Raw genomic sequence first — 25074 nt, forward strand, 5'->3', positions numbered from 1 at the left:
AAAAAATAGGAATTAAAAGTGTGAATTGGTTTGGCTGCTTATCTAGGGGACCATTTCCCTCAGGCTCTTTCTAGCAACAAAAAGGGAAAGTAAGAATTTAGAAAAACCGCGGGAAATTAAAGGAAAGGGGAAAAAATAACGAGGCGGGGGGGGGGGAACTAAGAAAGAGACCGCCGGGAAAGACCATAAATCTGACTGAGGGCCTTATAATAATTGCACCCCTTCCCCGATGAAAGAAATACATTTAAGGAAGATGGGGGGATGTGTATAGGGAACAGAAAAAAATGCAGTTGTTGATTTTTGTCACGAAATTGTAAATCTAGGGGCCTATATCTTGCTTCCTATAAGAATGAGTGGATAACGATACTGGTGGACCCTGATGGTACGCAGCTGCTATCAGGCCCTCTATTTGTGGTGCATATAGCCCGGCTACAGGGGGACCCGGGAGGAAAAAAGAGAGAGAAAAAGGGGGAGAAGACGAAGAAGAAAGAGGAAAAGGAGCAGAACTATTTTAAGACAGGAAGAATAAACAATATGTAGGAAAAAGTGAAGCAAGTGAGAGGTGAAACAGCATTCATTCCATTCCTATTTGGCAATAAGTCATGATTGACTATTTTTGCCACCGTATGCACACTGTATGAAAAGTATGGTAACAATTTTCTTTAGTAGGCCTATTCAATTTGTTATTTTTTTTAAAAATTCTTTTATTTCCTTTTTCTATGAAAGAAAAAAATAACCCATATTTAAATACATACGAAACAAAATACTGAGGAATAAGTCACTGTTAGCTCATCAACTTTTCTCAAATGACCTTTGTAATTTTTCATTAGGATATATAGGCCTATAAGCACTATCATTTTCAAATGTAGATGTTACGAAAGCTTTACCGGTAGAGTATCAAATTTCTAAGAACAAATGGCATTGTATAGACCAGGTGACTAGAGTACATCAGGGATAAAGTTTGGAAATCTGTTTTATTGTCTGCCTTTGGCACATTAGACTATTGTTTAGGCTACTGTCATATACCAGTGATTACGGAATACAATCATCAAATCACAAATGCCTCGGGAAATGCCTATGAAAGCCACCTTCATGGTTTATCTCAAGTGACCCTTTTTTCTGCTCGTGCGCAGTTTACAATCGGATTTTCCGGAAAACGAAAGGTTGTTGTCATCTCGGATCAAAGTTTCAACCAGTACCAGGGTCTGTGCCTGCAGACTAGTACGGCTCGCGCTCGGTACCTATACCGCGTACGGTATATATAGATATACCGGCCGTATAAAAGATCAAGAGCACGTATCGACGCGAGAAGACGACGGTCGTTGTCGACTGGAATGAGCTTGTTTTTATAAATCTACAATTCCAGTATGAGCATATCAACCAGTAAAAGAATGGATGAAATCAAACGGCAGATGTCAGTCCATCGACAGAATCTACTTTGTGTTTGCCGGTAATATTAATGGAGCCTCGCTAAAAACCCTCTAGTCGTTGCTAGTGCATTTCCGCACCCGTCGTGTCCAACGAAGGAAAGCACAGCTTCCCCGGCTTTCCCCCCGCCAGCTGCGGCGGGAGATAGCTATGAAATTGATTTATTTATTCGGGGGGTGCGAAAGTGCACTAGTAGTACGGTAGTTCTATTTATATGATGGGGGACCTAAAGCTACGCACTTTGTTTTCAAACAATAAAAACTGTCCCAATTTTAATATTTCAACAAATTATATTTCACTAATTTGTGGCAAACATTCTAAAGATCATTAACAAAGTAGAAAATATCACAGAACTCACTAGATATAGCCTCTAGTCTAGGCTCTAGGCCTAATTACGAAAATCCCGCTGTGTTTTCTGAACACCTCTTGATTTCGCCCTGATGTAGAAGGGGTCCTAAACGGCTACGCACTCGATTTATCATGCAAGTAAATTGTATTTCCTGTGCCTTAATTTCTAAAATATATTCAAATTATTGTAGGATAAGATGAAATTAAAGCGAATATTTCTCAAAAATTCCTAACAGTTGTTGGTTTTCTCTGCAATTAGGCCCTAGAGATTTACTGTAGCCTCTGTAGAAAAAAAAACCGAATAGAAATCGTTCATCACTCTGCAGTCACAGTTCCACACACAGAGTGTGCATTTGCCTTAAAAACTGCATGCGCGATGAGTGATGCGTAGCTGGACCTGCGCAGCTTTAGGATCCCCTACCATACCATACAAATAATGAATGTTTATGAGTGCAATTGATTGAATACTTCATGATGTGAAAGATGAAATGATCCAAGGCATAGCCGAGTTGAATGAATCATTCATTTCATCATGTTCATCTTTCACTGAATAGTTATTCTATGATATATTACCAACTTACTGTAGCCTAGGGCCTTACCTGTTCTCTGCATAGTAGTATACCCGGTTGTTGTGTGTCCGGACAGGTCGTGGATCCGGACGATCAATTTTAGAAAGTCATTTGGAAATATTTACAAGCGAAGTTTCATCAATATTTAGTACAAAATGTTAGCAAATATTATAGAAAACAAAATAGAAGATGATTACTTCCATTTAATTCATATTTTTAGTGTAATCCAAAGAAAAAAAAAAGAAGGCTTCAAAAAGATAAAGTGTCCGGACACCCGACCCCCCATCCTACTAGTATGCTACCTCGGGCGAAGTTTGTGTAGGCTCCACTTCACTACCGCAGCACTACTCTCCACCTACCCGAACTTCAGGACGGTGAACTCGATTGGATATTCCGAGTGACAAAGGCGAGGACTCCATGATGATGTCTTAAAAAAAAATTCAAATATACTTCTTCATCATGGAGTCTTGAAATCCCCGCCCATATAGCCTTAAGAGAACCAAATAAATACAGATGGATTCCCCTTGAAAATCCATCTTTTTTATTGAAAATCACGTAATTGGTCGTGATTTTATTTAACTCTACACCTAATGTGTAGGAAGTTTTGAAAAATGGGGAAAAAAGGTGAAAAATAAAGGATTCTTACCAGACCCATGTCACGTAGACCCCTCGATCCACATGTAATACCAATGTAAACAACGCAAATACAATGGCGTCGACCCTTGAACCGCTTATGTATTACGTACTTCCAGTTAGCGATGCCGTTCTGAAGATTAATTTATAGATAAAAATTATTATTTTACAAAAAATAAAATATATTACGTGATTATGAATAATTAGTATTAAATCAATTATTTATAATTACGTAAGAAATTCTAATATTTGTGAAATAATATTTTTATCTATAAATTGTTCTTCAAAAAGGCATTGCGTGTCGGAAGTACATAATACATAAGCTGTTCAAGGGTCGACGCCATTGTATTTGCGTTTGTTTACATCGGTATTACATGTGGATCGAGGGGTCTACGTGACATCGGTCTGGTAAGAATCCTTTATTTTTCACCTTTTTTTATAAACCTTCCTACGCATTAGGTGTAGAGTTAAATAAAATCACGACCAATTACGTGATTTTTAATAAAAAGATAGATTTCCAAGGGGAATCCATCTGTATTTATTTGGTTCTCTTAAGGCTATATGGGCGGGGATTCAAGGCTCCATGATGAAGAAGTATATGTCATATTTTTTTAAGACATCATGGAGTCTAGATATGGTGGGATATAAAAGCGGTTTATTGTAAAAATTAAAGAAAAAAAATAAAACGAGGAAGAAAAATAGCTTAATTTCTTACTCTTCACTCTTATTTCACTCTGTGTCCATCCTCCGGTTATCCTCAAAATTGGTGATTTTGGGCCAGTATGAAAGTTATTCACAGCCGATTTCAAAACATTGCATGTGATTGGTCGCAGGCCAAACAGCATAAATATTTATATTATAATTGGATGTCTCAGAAAATACCAGAAATATTAAAGGGATGGTCCAGGCTGAAAGTTTGTATAGCTTAATAAATAGAGTAGAATTCACTGAGCAAAATGCCGAAAATTTCATCAAAATCAGATAACAAATAACAAAGTTATTGAATTTTAAAGTTTAACAATATTTTGTGAAAACAGTCGTCATGAATATTCATTAGGTGGGCTGATGATGTCACATCTCCACTTCTTTTGTATTTTATTATATGAAATTAGGTTTATTCAAATGTTTTCCTCCAAGAACTAGAAAAATTGGATTGGCAACTGATTTAGTGCATTAGATATTTATTTCTGCAACTTATTTCATTACAAGGAGACATATTATTCCCACAAGTATGAAATAATGAAAAAATTATGTTTTTATGTAATAACAGAAGAAAACGGAAAGTGGAGATGTGACATCAGCCCATCTAATGAATATTCATGACGACTGTTTTCACAAAGTATTGCTAAACTTTAAACTTCAATAACTTTATCATTTGTTATCCGATTTTGATGAAATTTTCGGCATGTTGCTCAGTGAATTCTACTCTATGTATTAAGATATAAATATTTTCAGCCCGGACCATCCCTTTAAGAGTTTGGGAAAATATTCCACTGATTCTTGGTATATTTTCCCAAACTCTTAGAATGTTTCTGGTATTTTCTGAACCATGGAAGTCATTTTTGTTTTCACCAGAGCACTCGAAAATTTGAATTTTAGGCAAATTTTTGCGTACGCCCTCTATTGGTGGAAAGTAATATGGCAAGACAATTGTCATTTTTCAATCTCTATTTTTGATTAAGAAAAAATAATTTAAAGAATCAAATTTACTTAAGAGCCAAGTAATATGATGAATAGCTGTAATGGAAACTGACATTGTCAAAAAATCAAGCATTTGTCCCAAAGAAAAAGGGAAAATAATCAAAACATTGCCAACCTTATTTCACCACACAGGGAGTAGTAACATAGAACAAGGTTATATCATAACCTTGTTCATAGAATGAGTGGGATGGTAATGAATCCTTGAGTGACTAGTTATATACTATTAGTATATAATGAACAAGGTTATGGTATAACCTACATGTAGCCTTGAGGACTCCGTGATGATATTTTAAAATAAGTTAACATATATTTTTTCATCACAGAGCCTTGAGTGGAAAACCTTCCCATAAGCGAGACCTACATGTATACACCCGGATGGATTTCCCTAGGAAATCCATAGTTAAGGGTGAAATCAATTTGTATCTATTTATTTTATTTCTATGAACCTTCATACGCCTACTGCGTAAAAAAGTATGTTAGTAAAAAGATGAAAAATTTGAGGCTTCTTACCAGACCGACCCCTCAATCCATTTGTAAACAAAGCAAATGCAATAGGCTTGAACCGCTTCGTTATGATGTGCCTTCGATTAGTGATGTTACAAAATGCCGTTCGAAGAACAATTTATAGATAAATATTATTTAACAAATGATAAAATTTAATACAGGATTATAAATAATAATTATTATAATAAGTATAATCAAGTTTCAAATTTCCTGGGGAAATCCATCCTGGTGTATAGGTCTCGCTTATGTGTCTATGGGAAGGTTTTTAAGGCTACGTGATGAAAACGTATGGTAGTGGATCGTATAACCGAACACGTTTCATGAATTCAATCATATCAAACACATTATTCTCATAAAATTCACCAAACTCTCACCATAAATACACAATTACCTAAAAATATAAATATGTAAAAAATTTGCTGAAATTGTTTTTCCTTTTTGTCTCACCTGCGAAGCAGAGTGAGACTATAGGCGCCGCTTTTCCGACGGCGGCGACGGCGGCGTCAACATCAAATCTTAACCTGAGGTTAAGTTTTTGAAATGACATCATAACTTAGAAAGTATATGGACCTAGTTCATGAAACTTGGCCATAAGGTTAATCAAGTATTACTGAACATCCTATTAAAGTTTCATGTCACATGACCAAGGTCAAAGGTCATTTAGGGTCAATGAACTTAGACCATGTTGGAGGAATCAACATCGAAATCTTAACCTGAGGTTAAGTTTTTGAAATGTCATCATAACTTGGAAAATATATGGACCTAGTTCATGAAACTTGGACATAAGGTTAATCAAGTATCACTGAATATCCTGCATGAGTTTCACGTCACATGACCAAGGTCAAAGGTCATTTAGGGTCAATGAACTTTGGCCGAATTGGGGATATCTGTTGAATTCCCATCATAACTTTGAATGTTTATGGATATGATTCATGAAACTTGGACATAATAGTAATCAAGCATCACTGAATATTTTGTGCAAGTTTCAGGTCTCATGATTAAGGTCAAAGGTCATTTAGGGTCAATGAACTTTGGCCGAATCGGGGGTATCTGTTGAATTACCATCATAACTTTGAAAGTTTATTAGTCTAGTTCATTAAACTTGGACATATGAGTAATCAAATATCACTGAACATCCTGTGTGCGTTTCAGGTCACATGACCAAGGTCAAAGGTCAATGAACTTTGGCCGAATTGGGTTTATCTGTTGAATTACCATCAAAACTATGAAAGTTAATGGATTTTATTCATGAAACTTGTACATAAGAGTAATCAAGTATCACTGAACATCCTGTGCGAGTTTCAGGTCACATGATCAAGGTCAAAGGTCATGTATGGTCAATGAACTTTGGCCATGTTGGGGTTTTTTGTTGAATAACCATCATATCTCTGTAAGTTTATTGGTCTCGTTCATAAAAAGTGGACATAAGAGTAACCATGTATCACTGAACATCTTGTGCGAATTAGAGTAGTATTCAAAGTCAGCACTGCTGCTATATTGAACCGCGTGATGCAGGTGAGACGGCCAGAGGCATTCCACTTGTTATGATATTAGCTTCCAATCAGACCCCTCTTCGCATGTGAAATATTTTGGTCACTTGAAAAAGGTATTGTATTACCGAACGTGTGTTTTCCATGAGAAAAGTTGAGAAAACAACAAAATCACTGATGAGCTATTTTGACCATATTTTATTATTTTTAGAGTATTAAGACTTTGAAAATTTGTTTTTGACTATTTCTCATCATCTTTCTATTCAAGTTCTCTTTAGAAGGATGTTGCAAAATTTTGAGCATATGAAATTATTTTCTGATGCGTATGATGCGCACGTTCTGTATTGAATACAAGGCCGGTCGGTAATACAATCACTCACTATATATATGTAAAAATATTTTTAAATATCATCACGGAGTCCTCAAGACTAGGTATATCCTTGTTTTCTGTTAGTTACTACTCCATGTGTGGCAAAATAAGGTTGGCATTGCTTGGCTTATTTTTTCTTTTTCTTTGGGGCAAATGCTTGATTTTTTGGCACTGTCAGTTTCCAATACAGCTAATCATCATACTGGGCTCTTAAGTGAATGTGATACTTATAATTTATTTTTTCTCAATTGAAAATAGAGAATGAAAAAAGACAATTTTCTTGCTATATTACTTTCCACCAATAGAGGGTGTACACAAAATATGCCAAAAATTCAAGTTTTTGAGCGCTTTGGTGAAAAAAAAATTATTCCCAAGTTACTAATGAAAAATAGATTGCGACTGTATGAAAATTAGTATTTTAGGTCAAAAATGTGATATTTTAATGATTTTTTTTCAAGTGTATGCTGTGTACTGCATTTGCACACCATAGTCCTACCTGTAGATTCCCCACAGACAGAATGGTTGCAGCTGGCAGCCGTCTGTTTCGAGGAGTTTTTAAATTCATAAATTTTTAAAAATTTCTCGTACACAGACGGCTCGCGATCGTGCAGCTGCCATTAGGGGATTAACATTGAAAAATTCCCCCCCCCCCCCCCGACGCTCAGTGGGCAAAAATTATATTCCGTGTTATATTTTTACTTTCACATGTTGATTATGGGTGATGTTTTGAGCGTAGAATCGACTGAACATAATTCAAAGCCGATATAACGTCACCTTAATACCTAATTTTGATTGGCTACTTTTATTTATTTATTTATGCATGCTCACAATGTACAATGTAAAAGAATACACAGATAATATATAAATATATATGTGAAACACAAGTAAGTAGTGAACATACAAAGGTGTTGCAACATAAGCTAAAAGCTTGAGTGGTTGAAGCACCTTTAAACTGGTTTTTCATCCAAGAAAACAAATAAAAATGTAAGAATAAGGAAGAGAGGAAAGAAAGAGAACAATTATAAAATTGATAGACTGCCGAGATATGACAATTAAGTTTCAAATTGTTATGATGGTATAGTAATGCAACAAAGTTAAATTCTTAATCTTCAGTTATGAAGAAAAGAAAGAAAGAAAACAAAATTACTGGATACTGACATGTATACGTTACTAGCACTTTACAGATTCTGTAATTTTGAAAGGAGATTGTGCTTTACAGCCAATTGAAAAGAATGTGAGGTTTTCAAATTTTGGATATTATGTGGAAGAGAATTCCAAACATCTGAACCATGGTGTCTGATTGATTTATGAGCTAATGCGGTGCAGGGAGAAATGTACACTGTATGTTCCATGACTGTCTTGTGCTATATGAATGGACAGTGCTGTTAGGCTGAAACATTGAAGAAAATTAGTCAGGCAGCATATTGGCATTAAAACGAAACATAAATAAGGCAGTTCGCAAAAAAATTATATCTTCTACCTTCAAGCACTTCAGCTTTACAAATAAGGGATTTGTTTGGTCTCTGTAACCAGACCCAGTACATATGCGAACTGCTTTCTTTTGCAGGAGAAATATATTGGTAGTTGACTCTTTAGATGTAGCCCAAAGAACATTGCAATATGCGGCTCTGAAAATTTGGAAATAGTTCATGGAAATCTGTCAGTTCAAGAAATAACATGAGTTTGTTTTCAAGACAATTTGAATCCTGATGTTGGTGAAACGAAAATGGTACTGTACCCTGGTCAGAAACAGACCATATACCAATGATAATACATGTAGTTGTACATGTCATGAGTAAGGTAGTGGTTGGAATGGATGGCTGTGAGGGGAGGTTACGGAGGCCATCATAATGTGTCTGATTTTGGAAACCGTGCCAGAAAGCAAGTCATGGAAAGCAGCAATTTAGTCATGGAAAAGTCATGGAATTCTGTTTTCAAATTTCTGTGGGAACCATGCACTCAGCACATTTCCCAAAGCTAACATGGAGGGATTGACTCCTCTGACTGACTCCTCTCAGCACACTCAATCCGAAGTGTGCAGAGAGGATTGTCACTGGGTTAGAGAATGGGGGGGGGGTGGGGTTGGAAAGGTAGTTCCCTCTCATTTCAGGCTACATGTAGGTATTTTGATGAAACCACTTTGGGTAATAAGGGAGAATCCTCTACCCAAATCACTTTTTCATCTTCTTCTTCATAATTCTGTTAATACATGTAGGTTGTCAATAAAAGCACTAATTGCTCAGTCGCAATACCAGGCAACGGATGACTCCTGTCCTGAGTTCAAGAATTTTGCTACTATCATGGAGCACATACTTAGTCACAGACTTAAAGGTAATTTCCTTTCTATCTCTACCTATTTTCAATCATAATGGTTGTTATTGAAAATCCAAACCCTCTGTCTTAAACTGTACCAAGTAATCTTTTCTCCCGATGTCTATAAAATCCTGCTCCTTATGTAAAGTTAGCATGAGATTAAAATAAAAAAAATTTTCTTTAATCAATTGTAAAGAGAACTTAATTGTGATACCTCCTCACAATACATAATATGGTTCATTTCAGTTTAACTTTTTGGAATTGCAAAAAGAATTGTACAGAGAATCAAGCACTAGCAAACAAGTTACTCTTGAACACAAAGATATTATTCATTCTTGAAATATTGCATTGTCTATTAAAGGTTCGCAGAGATTGTCAGTTATAGTCTCTTCGTCCGGGGGAGGGGGGGGTACTTGCATATATATCGCATACAGGGATAAGCCGATTCAATGGGTCATTAAATCCTTAGGTATAGGTCTGTTTCTGAAAGAAAAAATACTTATAAGAATCCCCAGCAAAATCCGGGACGCAAAATTATTTTTCCCACCGCAGTTCCATGAATATTCATATCATGTAGTCTTGTGGTTCAGAACTGTGATGGGTAAAATAATTTGCAGCATGGGTCCGTATTTTTAGAAAAATCCCTGGACACTGGTACCTGTTCACAGTCAAATGACCCTTAGCAACTGGTAAGGGTTTCAAGCCCTGAGCCTCACACCCCCGTCCAATCATAATCCAATTGCCCCCCCCCCCCGGCTATGCGTTTTAAATCGGTGCGAATCAGGATTCTATGGCCTGGATTGCTATAGGTGAAATACTAGCTATTTCATTAGAGACTGTGGTTTAGTGCCCTATGCTTTTTAAATCTCTCAACAACTTTCTACTTGTCATAATTGGCATGGTTACAAATTATGACAATGCTGAAGTTTGACACCTTCAGATGAAATCATAATGCGTTTTCATCCCCTTTTGTGGGGCAACTATGAATAGTTACATTATCATCAATAGGTATATCTTGTTCATTGGTGTTGAGTAAACTCATCAATAAATCTAGGGCAAAAGAAAACTGTTTCAAATAAGACAATTTATTATACCACACATGCAATTACTATATCTTATGACCTACATATTATTATTAAAATGATATTTTCATGACATACGTTTATCTCATATTTTTTTGTTATTTACGTATAGGTCAGGTGACATGGTTCGGATTAGAGGAACCCCGTGACTTTTGGCATTTCATCCGAGTTGTCTGCGGTAATACACATGATGGTTGCATTGGTAATGTGGCTCATATGGAGTCGGTGCGGTCACCAAAGGCAAAGGTAATTGTTGTATTGAGTATTTGGAGAACATTGACAATTTTTTTTAAACATTATCTTGAGACACATGAAGTAAGATATTGCACGTATGAGTATATTTCCCCTTTTTAATTTGCATTCATTTCTAGAAATGAATTAAATATTTCTATTGACTTACTGATGATTCAGTTACTCATTCTGCTGATGCAAGAATAATACTCTGTGATATAGCCATTTAGTGAATGATGTGGAACTTTAGTCCCGTTAATTTACTGTAATTGTATGGTAATCACTTCCAGTATTTTGAATGCCATACATGTAGTATTTTTAATAGTTATTTCATAATTACCTTATATAGATTTCACAAATAAACAAAAAGTTTAGATTTATTGAAGATAAAATTTTGTGAAGTTACTGCTGCAGTGCCCAACTGCTGCTTCGACCTAACCATATTGATGCATATTATGATTTCTGTGGCACTGGTGTTGCCACTGGCTCAGATGGCTCTAGTTTAGAAACTGCAAATAATTTTGAGAATTTTAAAGTTTCTACTTGCTCAACACAGCACTAAACACACAAAATTTAATGTACTTCAAATATTTCAATGTTTGCATTATATGAAAGTGTTTTTTTTTTTAGATTATACCTGAAATATGACTTTCACAAAACTTTTTCTTTATTAAACTGTATATACAGGGCAGAGCATGGCTGCGGATGGCACTAATGGAGAAAAAACTTGGAGATCACATTGCAATTGCTTTACAGAATGACAAAGCACTAAGGTATAATAACAAAATATTCTGTTAGTGTAGTCACAATGTGTGTTGGCAATCACAAGACACTGTAAAAAATATTAGAATAGATAAACTGAACATTTTAGCATATTTGTCAGTGGATATCTGTTGATTAATTCTTTTATTTTTTCTTCCATGTATATGTATGATTATTTTTATGTTTTATTTCATTGTGTTTGCTTCAATAACTTATTTCTGAATTCTATTTTTCTGTAATGCTCGAAAACTCATGATGCAATGTAAACGTGTTGTTTTACAAAATAATTGTCCAATAAAGCATGTTTGAGAAATCCATATGGGTACTGTTCAATGATGATGAATGATATTTGTATCAAAACTATTTTGTCACTTTTGGAGGAGGGTGTATTCATTCCATTTTTCCCCTATCATTTTAATGTGCAGAGCTTTTTATAGAGAAGGAGCATTCCTTAGAAGTGAAGAGGCTCAGATATTGGTTCAATCTCTCGAGTCCCTGCACTCATTAGACTTCAGGTAAGTCTTATTACTATCACATGATCAAATTAGAAGTTGTAAAGTAATTTGATGTAATTTTATTTATTGAATTTGTGCATTTCGTAGAACATTCTTCACCATCATTCATTATCATGAGAGGCTCTTTTTCTGAAGACATGGCACGGGCCCTGAGTGAGATTGAAAAATTAAAGAAAGGTTTAACTCCTCCATGAATCCCAAGTGAAGGTACAATGAGGATCAATCAGTAGAACTATAAGTTATATCCTACAAAACCTTCAATGTCAATGGAGTTTTTAATCACTTCGAAGAAGAAATACAGATTAATGCAACATTGAGTACACTTTGGTTAACAAATCTTAGGATTGGCATGGACGAATGCATTAAAAATAATGGCACAATGTGTACGCTTGTATTGTAAAACACAAAAATTTTGATTCATTTAAGAGATAGGTTTTGAGAGAGTGGTTATAGCAAGCAACCAGAGGACCGACGGCTGAAGGTCCTCTCTGAGGGACTTGATAATGAGAATGAATGCTTTACCAATGAGCACTAGCGCACCAAGTGAGAATCGAACCTGGGTCACCGGAATCCGAGACCCCCGCTCTACCGACTGAGCTATCGTGCTTCTCGTATTATGAGAAGCTTTTTTTTTGTATACACAAACATGCTTGAGGACATTCTTCCAGCCAGATAAAAAATGTACAAAAATTAACACATTCCAAGTCAATTGCTGCTTGTGTTTGTGTGTGTGTGCGTGTGTGTGTGTGTTGACTAACTCATTCCAGTAATTGATTATTACTAGCCTTGGAGTTACTGTGCTTGGTGCTCTACCCACTTTATATTATAATACTGTATTGCTTAAAGATCTAAAATATGTTTCCCTCCTCAAAAGATGACTGTTAAAAAGTTGGAAGTATAATTAGCATTGCTAATATCTTTACCCATCATATTCCCTTCTACATGATTATTTCAGTTCTTGGGGGAATGGGTTTGAAAACTGAAAAAGAAGAAATGTAGATATTTGAAAACATTTATGCATCACCTAGTTTTGTTACATTGCCATTCTCAATTTGATATTTCAGCTGCTGTGTGAAGGGAGAGAAGCTGGAAATAGGAGTAGCCAGTGTGATTGACTATGCACAGTTTCTCAAGACCCAGCTAAGGTACAAGTACAGTTTAAAACTCCTTAGTCAGCTCCATTATGGACACTAGAGCAATAATATTACAGCAATTTTATTCTGTTTATTTGTTTTCATTGTGAAGAGGGACGAAAGGTTAACTCAGTGTGGAATTTGAAAGAGGAAGTGACCGTTTACATATTTACATTATCCATTTTACAGTAGGATATAAGGAAGTGGTGTATTTTATATAATGTAGATGATAAGCAGGAAATATTATGGTAACTTTGAGGTAATTTATAGGCTTGGGTCGGAATGGACCTTTCATTTCGGTATTCTGATAAATCAATGTAATACATAACAAATAGTTTTTTTATGACTTTTATGTTGTATTATGTATTTATTATCATCGTGGGGTATATACAGTAATATTTACTACATCTCGAGGCATTGCAATCTATTCGATCTGCAGTTACGTTATCATATCAGCGGCAATATTCCATTGCAAGCTCTTGCTGAGCAGGCAGCCAATGCATAAGGCAGTGCTTGCATAGCTTCAGCTCGGCAGCTGCACTTTGGTTTGTCACATTGTGCCGCGCCAAACTGTAACACATAGTGAGAAATATCAATTTCAAATTTGCAAAACCTTTAAGATTATTGCGGACAGTTTGCTTGGCGCAAACAAATTCTGAGGAAACATTGAGCTAAAAATGTTAATATCCCCATCCGATAACTGCTGTAAATGCTCGCACACAGCTAGCTGTTTGCGGTTGTATTAGGATTACAACTATTAAATATAAACGCCCTCTTTAGCCAAATGCATTATAACATCCAAATGAAAACTCAGATGACGATGAGTTTTTTTAGGTTGTTAAATCCATTCAATCATATCAGCCCTTTGTAGGGCTACCACATATCCAAGAAAGAATCTGCCTCTTTTATTGTAAATTTGTTATTTTTCTATGTTATATTTTTCTTTCCAAATAAAACATTGGGGGGGCCTTAACAAAGCGAAGAATCAGCTGCCTTCTTTTTCTATCTTTCTCTTTTCTTTATCGCTCTCTCATTTCGCTCCTCGTCTATTTACCCCCTCAAAGGAAAGAATCACCCTCTTCTATTCCTCTCACTTTTTCTGTTATCCTTTCATTTTCTCTGAATTATCACGCTCTCTCTCATTTTGCTTGTCTATTCCCCCCAGATGAAGAAAGAATCAACCTCTACTTTTCCTCTCACTCTTTCTTTATTCTCCTCTTATTTTCTCTGAATTATTGTGCTTGCTCTCTCTCTCATTTCGCTTCTCTGCTGTTTCCCCCTCAAATGAAGTTTCTACCAGTACTTGTTTATTAAAAATGTACAATGGTATCTTATATCGACAAATCCTCTTTCTTGTAATCTATCTTCTGATGTCTTTCTTGTCATTGATGCTCCTTTCTATTCCTGTAAGAAAAAAAAGAAGTTTATTGGAATATGAAAACAGTATTATGACTTTCAATTTTAAATAGCCGGGGCGGCATAAAGCTGGTGCTTGCCCGTGCGTGGGAAATTGCACGAGGCTAGCACTGCCAAAAAAGCCACGAGTTGTTCTGCCCGCCTACATTGCGGATCGCCTGTGAGCTGCTAGCAGTGTGTCATTGTCATGTTTGACTCCATGCTCTCAAGAGCAATAATTCCAGGTCAAGGTAGACAAAATTTCATAATTGTTTCTTTGTCTTTATGATCAAATTTCATCATATCATACTAAAATGTTCCACTATGTGAAAGGCAACTGCTTGAGCTTATTTTGGCCATGACGTTTTTTTTTCTGAAGAAAGGCCAAAATGTAAATGTTATTGTCCTATAGTCAATGAATATTTTCTTATATTTGTGTATCTCTTAATTATAATGATGTAATTGATTGTTGAATTTCCAATAGTGATGGTGATAACCAAGAAGCTTTGATGAAGGATCAACAACTCTTCGCTCCCTCTCTTTCATCAAGGGGAGATGAGTCATCTATGAATGAGAAACTTTCACAACTGCAGAATCAATACAGAGTAGCATCAGCTCAAAAGGTAAAGGCTTGCAATATGAACACAAAGTCTGTATTAATTTTGGATAAATTTAAAGATTATTAATCTACAAATAGCAAAATTGTTGGTAGGTAACATAAAGGAGTGTTTTTTTTTCAAATAGTTCATCATCATCATTTGCTGTAATCTTCAAAGGGCTTTGCAGCCTATCTCGAAGATGAGATTAAACTTGGATGCATGTTATGAGGAGGAGTGAGGGATATTTTCAAGGTGATTTTGCAGAAACTTTTGGAAGCTGTCAAGCGAGACTGTATTAAATATTTGAAGAGGGAGTTTATTCCATTCAGGTACAGATCGTTGGGCAAAGGCAAATTTGTCAATATTGCCTCTTGGACGATATGTCTGAAAGCACTTGTTGTGATTATTCCTAGTGACAGTGGTGCTTAAGGAAAAGAATTTGTCTTGGGGAATTGCAGCAATGTCATTCACAATGCTATACACCATGCTGAGTCTGCTTACAGTGTGTCGAGAAGACAGATTAGACCACTTCAGCTTGGTTCTTTCCAAATTCTGTGTATCCATGATAGAGTAAGGATCCCAAACACTGCAGCAGTACTCTAAGTGAGTGCGTATAAGGGACTTGTATGCTGCCTCTCTGAATGATTGGGGCAGAAACCTTGTATTACGCCTAACAAAGCCTTGCTATTGGTTAGCTTTCTTGCAGATCATTGAGACATGGGTTGACCATTTGAAGTCGTTGGATAGGGTAATTACGAGATATTTTCCACTCTTGCAAAATTGAAGAGAAGTGTTGTGGATGTAGTAACTGTAGTTCACTGAAGACCGAGAAGGGCAGAACCTCAAAACAAAGCATTTTCCAGGGTTGAATGACATTAGCCAGGTGTTTTCCCACTTCTGGAGTGCATCAAGATCTTTCTGTAACATCCGAGCATCAGAACTACTTGAGATTTCTCGATACAACATGCAATCGTCGGCAAAGAGCCGGGTTGCAGATGAGACTTGTTGGGGAAGATCATTAACATACAGCAGAAAGAGTGTGGGGCCGAGGACAGTCCCCTGGGGGACGCCCGATGCAACGATATGTGCTTTAGATGTTACGCCTTCAAGAACTACCGACTGCTCACGATCAGTTAAGACGCTCTGTATCCACTTGAGGTTGTGATCTTGGATCCCATAATGTCTCAACTTCAGGATGAAGCGGTTATGTGGACCTTGTCAAAGGCTTTGCTAAAGTCCAGCATAATCATATCAACTTGCTTTTTGCCCCTGTACGATTCAGCAAGGTCATGGGATGTTAGCAACAGTTGCGTCTCACAAGAGTTTACTCAAACATCTCTCTTCATTCTATAATTCTGTTATATAGCTCATTAAATATTCATTTACCTCCTTTATTTTTTTTTTATTGAACTTCATTGCTTTTTTTTATTTGTGAAATGATTTTTGTAATATATTTTAAAAATTGTATTGTATGTATGTTATTGTGTTATGTAATATTGTATGTATGTGATTGTAACAGAGTTTAATTGCTTGTTTGTATTTTCAGTAGCATGAAAAAGAAAGATGAGATGAAAATTGTACTTACATAAAGAGAATATATGAATAAATTATTTTCATGTTTACCACTTAAAATTCATGATTTCAGATTTTCAAAATTCATCGACAAATAGTCCCAGCAATTTGTGGCTAAAATACGTTCAATGATAATAGTTATTTATTATCTATTATTATGATGAATGGTTTAATTTTACTCTTTTATTTCAGGGGAAATGGGTGTTTTAGAATTGTCTTTGTATATTGATGAATTTCACAAAATCTGATTTATTATTTTGGGGTTTGTTTGCAGGATTATATGGAGGAGACAGCCAACCAGAAGGAACAACAGTTGGTTGAGAGTAGAAAGAAAATACAAACACTGGAGAACCTGGTTATTCAGTTACAAGAACAAGTGTGAGTTTTTAGATGACTCACTGTAATTCTAGCTTTGAATGAATGTCAGGACATATGTTTTATAGAAGACAAAGGGAGACAAAGACTGTTTTTTAAACTGTTAATTGGAAACTTGGGGATCTCTAGTGACACATTCTTTACACCAGCAATCCATTCAGCAATAAGAGGTCACAAGTTCAAGCTTTTCACAAGACATACTCGGTTGGAAGTAAATTTTATACCCAGAGTAGTTTCGGGTTGGAGCAGGTTGCCTACAGAAATAGTAGAAGCTAAGTCAGTGGAGAGATTTAAAAATCTTTTGAACAAGTTCTGGTGGAAGGAGGGGAGATTTAAACCAACCATTCCTCAAAGCACGTAAAGATTCATAAAGTTCAAACTGTATAGATCATACGTTGCCAAATACCCAAAGAAAAGACTGGAAAATCTACAGGAGAAGTCCTTACCTGATGTGATTTGTGGTGTTATGTGACAATCGCCATGGGGGAAAAACCTAATCTAAGTTTTACTGTAACTTAAATCTTTGGCATTACATTATTCTGAAACAATAATCATGTAGCAGTGGTATCCTCACCCTTATCCGAAACTGAAAACCAGCCTCATTGTTGAAGGAACCAATAGGGAACCATGGCGGATACAAATGTGTTTACTGTATCCCAGGTGGGTGTTTCATAAAGCTGTTTGTAAGTTAAGAGCGACTTTAAGAACAACTGGTGAACCTTTCTTGTGGTAAATGGTATATTGAATTGGCGATGGTTAAGCGCGTAAGAAGGGTTCACCAGTCGCTTTTAAATTCGCTCTTAACTTATGAACAGCTTTATGAAATGGCCCCCTGATGTGGTATATATTATGATAAATCCTGTAGCAGCAAGTGTTCAAGAGAATAACATGGAAACTATTTTAATTTAGGAGCATTAGAATGAGCATTGACAATGTCATTTGAAATGTCTTATACAGGGCGAGTTTGAAAGAAGCCCAGCTGATATCACGTCGTGAACTAGAAGAACATTTGATTGCTGGTCAGTGGCCATTACAGGATAGAATAAGGACGTGTGCAGTGAGAACAGACCAAGATGAGATTGCGTTAGACAGTATTTCAAGTCAGCTTTCTCCTCTCGATCAGTGAGTTGTTGTTGGGGGGGTTGATATGTTATTTTCTACGGGAAATTGGCAAACATTTTGGGTCAGCAAATTTCACTGAAAATTCATTGAAAGATCAAAAGATGTATTACTATTTTTGTATTTTGAAAAATGGTTTCTTCATTCTTTAACTTTATTTTTCAAAGAATATAAATCTCTCTTTTGTAGAATAAAGAAAAAAGACCATGAAATGGCAGTATTGTATATCAAAGTTAAAGTATGAAAAAGGAAAAAAAAATGTTGAGTGAAAGAGGAGCAAATTAATGATGAATAAAGGACATTATTTATTGCCTTTTTTTATAACAATTACGATTGATTTAATGCATTTAAAAACAAGTTTTCTTCAAACAACAAGCAGGGGGGTGTCTGGAAAAAGAGACCATGCAATGGCATCTATTAATATCAAAATTACGGTGTAAAAAGTGATTTTTTTTTATAAGAGAAAAAAATAATGGAAATTATTTATTGCCTTATTTTATAACCGATTACGATGGATTACAATTACATGCATGTTGTAGAGCAGACTAAGTCAGCTTACTGATGAAACTTTGTTTCTTTGGATAAACTGCACCTGACTTTTCAAGATTATAAAGCAGGGAAAAATATGGTAATCATTAATGTATGAAGAAATGATGAACACATAAAGACAGATTTAGTGAAAGGGAAGGTTGTTAACAAGTGCAAGATTTTTGTTTGTTTATTTCTTTGTTTTGTCAGTTTATTTCTTTGTTTTGGCATGGGGAGTTGGAGGAAGTGCTATTCAAAATTCAAGACAAGTCGGCAGAGATGATTATATCAATGATATGATAATTGATATTAACACTTCAGTTTGTGCCTTAGGCTTACAGAATAACAACATTTCATATGAGGGAACTGCTTTATGTGTTTTATGAAAAATAAAAAATTAATATGGAATATGAATTTTCATGAGATTAATTAGGTAAAATGTAGTCATTTTTATATGTTAATGATATTAATCAGGTAATTTCAACACCAAAAAGATGCAGTATAACATCTTTGATGATTAACTTCAAGTGATTGTGAAATGTCATTTTTTATTACAGGTGTACTTTTGACTGGTACTATATCAGAATGCAGTAAGAAACACATGCTAAATAAATATCAGCTACTTCATAAAGCTAATAGATCAACTGTGAAATCATTGTTACATCATATATTAGAATCAGAACATGCAAAACTAGGGTGTGCACAAATATAACCATGAACTTTCATTAAGTATTCTTTAAAACAATTACTAGCAGGTGTCATGTGTATCATAATAATTAATTATCTCAGTGTGGTGGAAATGGTATGCTGTAGGTGCTATAATGATCGTATATGAGCTCATGCATCCATGTTTGATTATCCCTCTGTATTTTTAAATAACAGATCAAGCATCCAGAGTTTTGGTCCTCCTTCTGTCCATCAGAGATCAATCAGTCCAATATCATCTAGCTCAGGAATATCAGCAACGGAAGGGTCAGGAGACCCAAGGACTGTCCCCTATTCTATTCCAAGGTTTGCTCGTAAGGAGAAGGAAGAGACACCCTCACTAGTAGCATTGGCAGGGTCTTTTACCTCACAGGTGAGTTCATTGTACTTTCAAATCAGTTTTATATCAGGATGCTTAATCAGTAGGGAACAGAAATTATATATATCTGCTCTGAAAACTCTCATTTGGAATTCATCTAAATGCAACAAACAGAACTCAGTAGCATCATTTTCTTGTCTTTTGTCATGTGATATGGTATACAAATAGCAAATAGGCATCTCGCACCATTGCACGAATAAGAATATTCGCTATTTGTGTTGTACAACGCCTCGGAATCTAGCGAAAATATGAAGAAAAAAACAGGTTTTTCCCTCCAGTAATCTATGAAAAGGGAGCAAAAATATTGAAAGCGAAAAGCAAAATCCCACAAGCCGGGCCCATAAGCGCACATGATCTTGGACAGCATTGCGCATTTAGCTAGCGGGCTGTATGCTCATTGTCACCTTATTCAATGAAATCGTATTGTGACATCACCTCCTATAAAAGCCGTGCAATGATACATTTTGGATGGTACGTCTTGCGTGCAACGGTACAAATGTGTGACATTCAGCCTCCCATTTGATCGCGTACAACAAGCTAAGTAGGCGTTGTACAATACTATATAAAATTTGGTAATAGTGGTAGTAGTAGCAGTATTATTTTTATTAGTAGTAGTAGTTGTAGTAGTAGTAGTATTAGTAGTAAGTAGTAGTAGTTGGTGGTAGTAGTAGTAGTAGTGGTAGTGGTAGTAGTAGTAGTACTAGTAGTAGTAGTACTAGTAGTAGTAGTACTAGTAGTGGTAGTGGTAGTAGTAGTAGTAGTAGTAGTAGTAGTAGTGGTGGTAGTAGTAGTTTTTTTTTCAAAAGACAAATTTGCTTTCTGGAGAACAGGTGGTTGTTTAACAAAGTTGCATGTGATTCAGTGTCCTGCTTGAAATTACTGTCTATAGGGAGCCATTTTGAAAAAATTGAGTCATTTTTCATTTTACCAGAGCCATTTTCAGTTTTTGAAAGCCATTTTTATTTCTTCATGATTCATTGCATGGTTTAACATCACAGTTTGTCCTGCTTGTTTACAAATTCATTCAATGTTTTTCTTAACATTGTTAATTTAATTGATATTTATTTTTTCTGCATCGCTATCAATTGTTAAATGACTATTTAATCAATTGTTGCTAATGTGTATTGTTTGCATCTCTTGTATTAAATCAACTGGTTCTTTTACAATTTTTCCATCAAATTAAATAGGAAATTTGAACAGAATTTTTACTCAAAGAAATCCTATTCATAATTTTCAATTTCTCATTTAATAAAAACTCACTTGAAAATTGTTTTTAAGAAATATTGAATGCACCACAGCCTGACATCGACAGCTAACGTCAACATATCAACTTATATCACAAGTTGGGTTTGGCTACGCCAGCGAAGCTACTAGCACAGCTCACAGTTAATCATCACTGCCACACAGGCGGATATGAAACTGCATTAACGCCGTATACTCGGGCACTGACTGTTACCAAAAATCAGGGCTGAAAATTCTAATTCGCCCTAAATTGCGGGATCCATGCTATATTTCGAGAGCACCTGATGGCTTAGTTCGGATTTACGAAGTGGGTTGACAAAAAATACGCTAAAATGAAAAAATCTGTGATATTGTTCTAAGTTCACGAACTTTATTGTCTAGCAAAATTTAGAATGATATCTTCAAAAGCAATAAAAAAGCAAATTTTTCACTATTAAAGTTATGGCAAGACAGGTGTCATGCAGCGTTTGGAAAAAAGTAGCCGGGGATATCAGAGTCTCTGGGAATTGGATACACAATTTTCTGAAGCGCTGTGCCTGTGATTCTAAAATGTCCACTCGATTACATGTCAGAAAGTGACAATGGATGGAAGTAAAAATTGCAGCTACGTTGGCCTGGCTGTCTGGCTATTATGCAAGCATGAATGGGCACGGACGGGAGCGATTTTCATGTTGGGAGTTGCTCCATATTCAGCAGTTTAAGCATTTGCGAGATTTTCTTTCAATTCAGTTACATGTATTTTATTTTAGCACTCTACAAAATGGATTTGGCACTTTAAAAGTCATATTTGTATTTTCAGTTCCCTTGTAGATCAGTCATTGCTTAAATTTATGAGACATATATTGATGAGAACTCTATTCTATTTCATGTTTAGTTGTATCACTTGTATCCTTTGGTTTTCTATTCCTTACAGTTAAGTGCCATAAGTGTGAGATCTAATGAAACAAATAGCTCTGGAATGTCAGAAAATCAACCTGTAAATCTAGCAAGGGTAAGTTACACCTCTTTGAATGAAAAAAAATATATATTTCTATATTGTTATTATTATTTCAGACTATAAAGAAAGCAATCTTGAAAGCATTGTTCAGTTCAGCTTTCATTCGTGATGATGGCATTGTTAGGTGCATATGCATATTCATGAAATGTGTTCAGAAAAAGCTATAATGCCAGAATGGCTTCTGAAGAAAATTATGCCCAAAAGCCATGACAAGGAATCTGCTGATTTTAACATTTTTGTGATCATGTCAACTTGTCAGTTTAAATTGTCACAAATAGATGTAATTATTTGCAATAACCTTTTTTTTTTCATTGCAGAACCTGTCTCCAGATTCTCTTAGTGCAGTCTCATTTGCATCAGCATCTGAAGCAAGTCCAATGCTGTCATAGTAATATCCTTCAGATTGAATTTACTACAGTTTCTATATCGGGTCCTAATCGTTATTTTATGCAAATTTGTTCTTAAATGATTATTTATTAACTTTCTGTGCCCATTCAATCAATTCTCAGTATTAAGAAACAAGTTGAAAGTGCATGAAGATAATGTCTTGTCTTTTCAAGATGTAGACTGATTTCCTGTCAAAAAGCATAGAAATAGAATCATTAGTGTACACATTTCAATTCAAAATGAGTTTAGTATTTGTTTAAAAAAATTAAATCTAGAAAACAAAATATCTAATTTGAACAAGGACAGATCACTGGTTGTATAGTTGTGCATTAATTACAAATAGCTTGATGAAACAGCACCCGCATTTCAAAGTTTATCAACATAACATTCTAGAGTTTTTATCCACCGAAACCTCCTAGCAGCTATATCTTTGTGGATTCAACTTGGGTCATCACTGCCTTGCAGATCTGCGAAGTGTAATTAAAATATGTACCGGTAGCCAGGAAACTTCAAGTATAAAGAAACTGTTTTCTTTTGCTAATTAAGGAAGGAAATAACTAAATATCTAACATTCGCAGAATATTATTGGGTAGAAAAACAAATATCGTTTGGTGGCAACCACCCCCTCCCCCCTTCGGCGCACCTGAGTCATTGAAATACTATAAAGTATATTTACCTGGGAGGTTTTTTCTCCTTCACCATCAAAATAGCAAGTAAAGTGTTACTTCACCAAAGTTGCCTCTTCCTGTGTCCATCTAGAGTATTCTCTCTCTGTAATTAAAACAACAACAAACTAGATGGATCTTTGACTGCGTGCAGTAGAGAATATGCCTTAGCCATCACTCAATTTTTATATTAAGCCTAATTTTAATTAACATGTTCTGAATTGATTCTCTATACTCTAAAAAGGTGGTCCACCTGATATTGAAAAATCACAGAGCTATTTTATTATGAGCCAATAACAAGGTCTTAGACATTGTTCTCATTATACTTTCTAAAACTGGTTTACTGGAAATCGGTTCAGGAAACCAGTCTGGAAGATCGCTTTGCTAGCGTTCCCATTTGATCACTTGAAAGTGGTTTTCAAAACCACTTCATGTAAAGCAGTCCTGTTGCTATTGGAAGTCTCTCAATGGGGTAACATGTTTCATGCAAAATTTGAAACCGCAGCGTAGGCATTCCACTTAAAGTGTGTGGAGTAGCGCGCTTGAAATGTGTGAAGATCGCTTCCAAAAGAACGGTTGTGTCCTCACTTATGCTAAAACCAGTTTAACGAGGCAAAGCGATCTTTAAAACTACATCGCGCGGCAGTTTTCTGAACCGGTTTGGAGGATTGCTTCCAAGACCGCTTCGACCGTTCTCATTACGCATTAAACTACTTTCCAGTAAATTAATATGAGGACGGTAATGAGAATAATGTCTTACAGTCTTTTGAGCCCTGTGACCAATGACCTCATGGCCCTAAATCTATTGACTTAATTGGCTCCTCAAGTTACATACATAGACAAAGATTGTTGAGAATCAGTCGGCTCTTAATGCATATTAATCAGTTCATTGGCTCCTCAAGTTACATACACATGCCAAGTTTGGTGAGAATCTGCCAATGGGTTCTTGAGATGATGGGATCACGAGCCATTTTCGCATTTATAATGAGCTCTGTTAAATTTGACCTCACGACCCCCAAATCTTCACAGTTCATTGGTTTCTCAAGATACATACATAAACCAAGATTGGTGAGAATCCGCCAGTGGGTTCTTGAGATGACGCGAACACGTGCCATTTTGCATATATATACACTCAGCAAAAAAAGTTCTTGGACACTTAAAAAAGTTAAAATATTCCATATAGATATTTGATTAAAGGCAAATTATTGTATGTCAACAGGACCAGACATTCCTCTTCCAGTATGACATGACATTTTCATGTGAACAGTCATGCATGAGTGGTTAAATGCTAGATCACTAGCAATGTCAGTAAAAAAAAATTGCAAGAAATGGACCATTCAAATGCTAATGATCATGACCATCCTGTAGGCCTATTTTCAGTAATTTCAACATGCATTATTTATCATTTGAAATGCCTGTAACCAGCCATGCGCTGACTGATCCATTTCTTGCAATTTTCTTTTACTGACATTGCTATTGTTTAAAGCATTTACCGGTAACTACCCATGCAAGACTGTTCATATGAAAATGTTATGTCATACTGGAAAACAAATTTTGTCTGGTCATGTTGACATACAATAATTTGCCTTTAATCAAATATCTATATGGAATATTTTAACTTTTATAAGTGTCCAAGAACTTTTTTTGCTGAGTGTATTTAGCCATATGATCTTTGACATTTGACCTCAAAATCTAATCAGTTCATTGGCTCCTCAAGATACATACACATACCAAGTTAGGTGAGAATCCGCCGATAGGTTCTTGAGATATTGCGATCTTAGGAGCGGGGTGTATGGATGGACGGACAACCAGAAAACATAATGCCTCCAGCGACTTAGTTGTAGAGGCGTAAAAATGGAAAAGGTTGCTTAAAATTCATAAAGCAGCGTTCTGGAAGTGATACCTTACATGCACTGGACCTCAATACCAAATGTCACAGAAAAGGGCCCACACTGGAAGGGAATCACCCCTGATCAGTCAGATGCCATCCCACCTGTCTGACAATTACACCAGGTTTATGCTACTCTACAGA

At 35.8% G+C, this 25074-nt stretch overlaps 1 protein-coding gene across 2 annotated transcripts; it reads left to right on the forward strand.

The window, feature by feature from the left end:
* The first annotated feature begins 1271 nt into the window (after window positions 1-1271).
* On the forward strand, window positions 1272-24213 carry LOC121410787 (RUN domain-containing protein 3B-like). 2 transcript variants are annotated; one of them, XM_041603099.1, is made up of 12 exons: window positions 1272-1450; window positions 9259-9374; window positions 10551-10684; window positions 11357-11442; window positions 11857-11946; window positions 13011-13091; window positions 14959-15097; window positions 16920-17023; window positions 17978-18142; window positions 19550-19745; window positions 21907-21984; window positions 22308-24213. In XM_041603099.1, the coding sequence occupies exons 1-12, from the start codon at window positions 1368-1370 to the stop codon at window positions 22377-22379; spliced, it is 1344 nt and encodes a 447-aa protein (XP_041459033.1). In that variant the 5' UTR covers window positions 1272-1367; the 3' UTR covers window positions 22380-24213. The 2 variants fall into 2 exon arrangements, with proteins under 2 accessions (XP_041459033.1, XP_041459034.1); XM_041603100.1 differs by lacking the exon at window positions 9259-9374.
* Window positions 24214-25074: the final 861 nt, after the last annotated feature.

Source organism: Lytechinus variegatus, chromosome 3 (assembly GCF_018143015.1).
Source record: "Lytechinus variegatus isolate NC3 chromosome 3, Lvar_3.0, whole genome shotgun sequence".
Taxonomy (NCBI): Eukaryota; Metazoa; Echinodermata; class Echinoidea; order Temnopleuroida; family Toxopneustidae; genus Lytechinus; species Lytechinus variegatus.

Excerpts from the sequence above, each read along its gene's own strand:
- LOC121410787 (XM_041603099.1), top strand. The coding sequence starts at position 1,368 with ATGAGCATATCAACCAGTAAAAGAATGGATGAAATCAAACGGCAGATG. Across the intron at positions 9,375-10,550 it reads ACTTAGTCACAGACTTAAAG|GTCAGGTGACATGGTTCGGA; the intron begins GTAATTTCCTTT and ends ATTTACGTATAG. Across the intron at positions 19,746-21,906 it reads CAGGGTCTTTTACCTCACAG|TTAAGTGCCATAAGTGTGAG; the intron begins GTGAGTTCATTG and ends TATTCCTTACAG.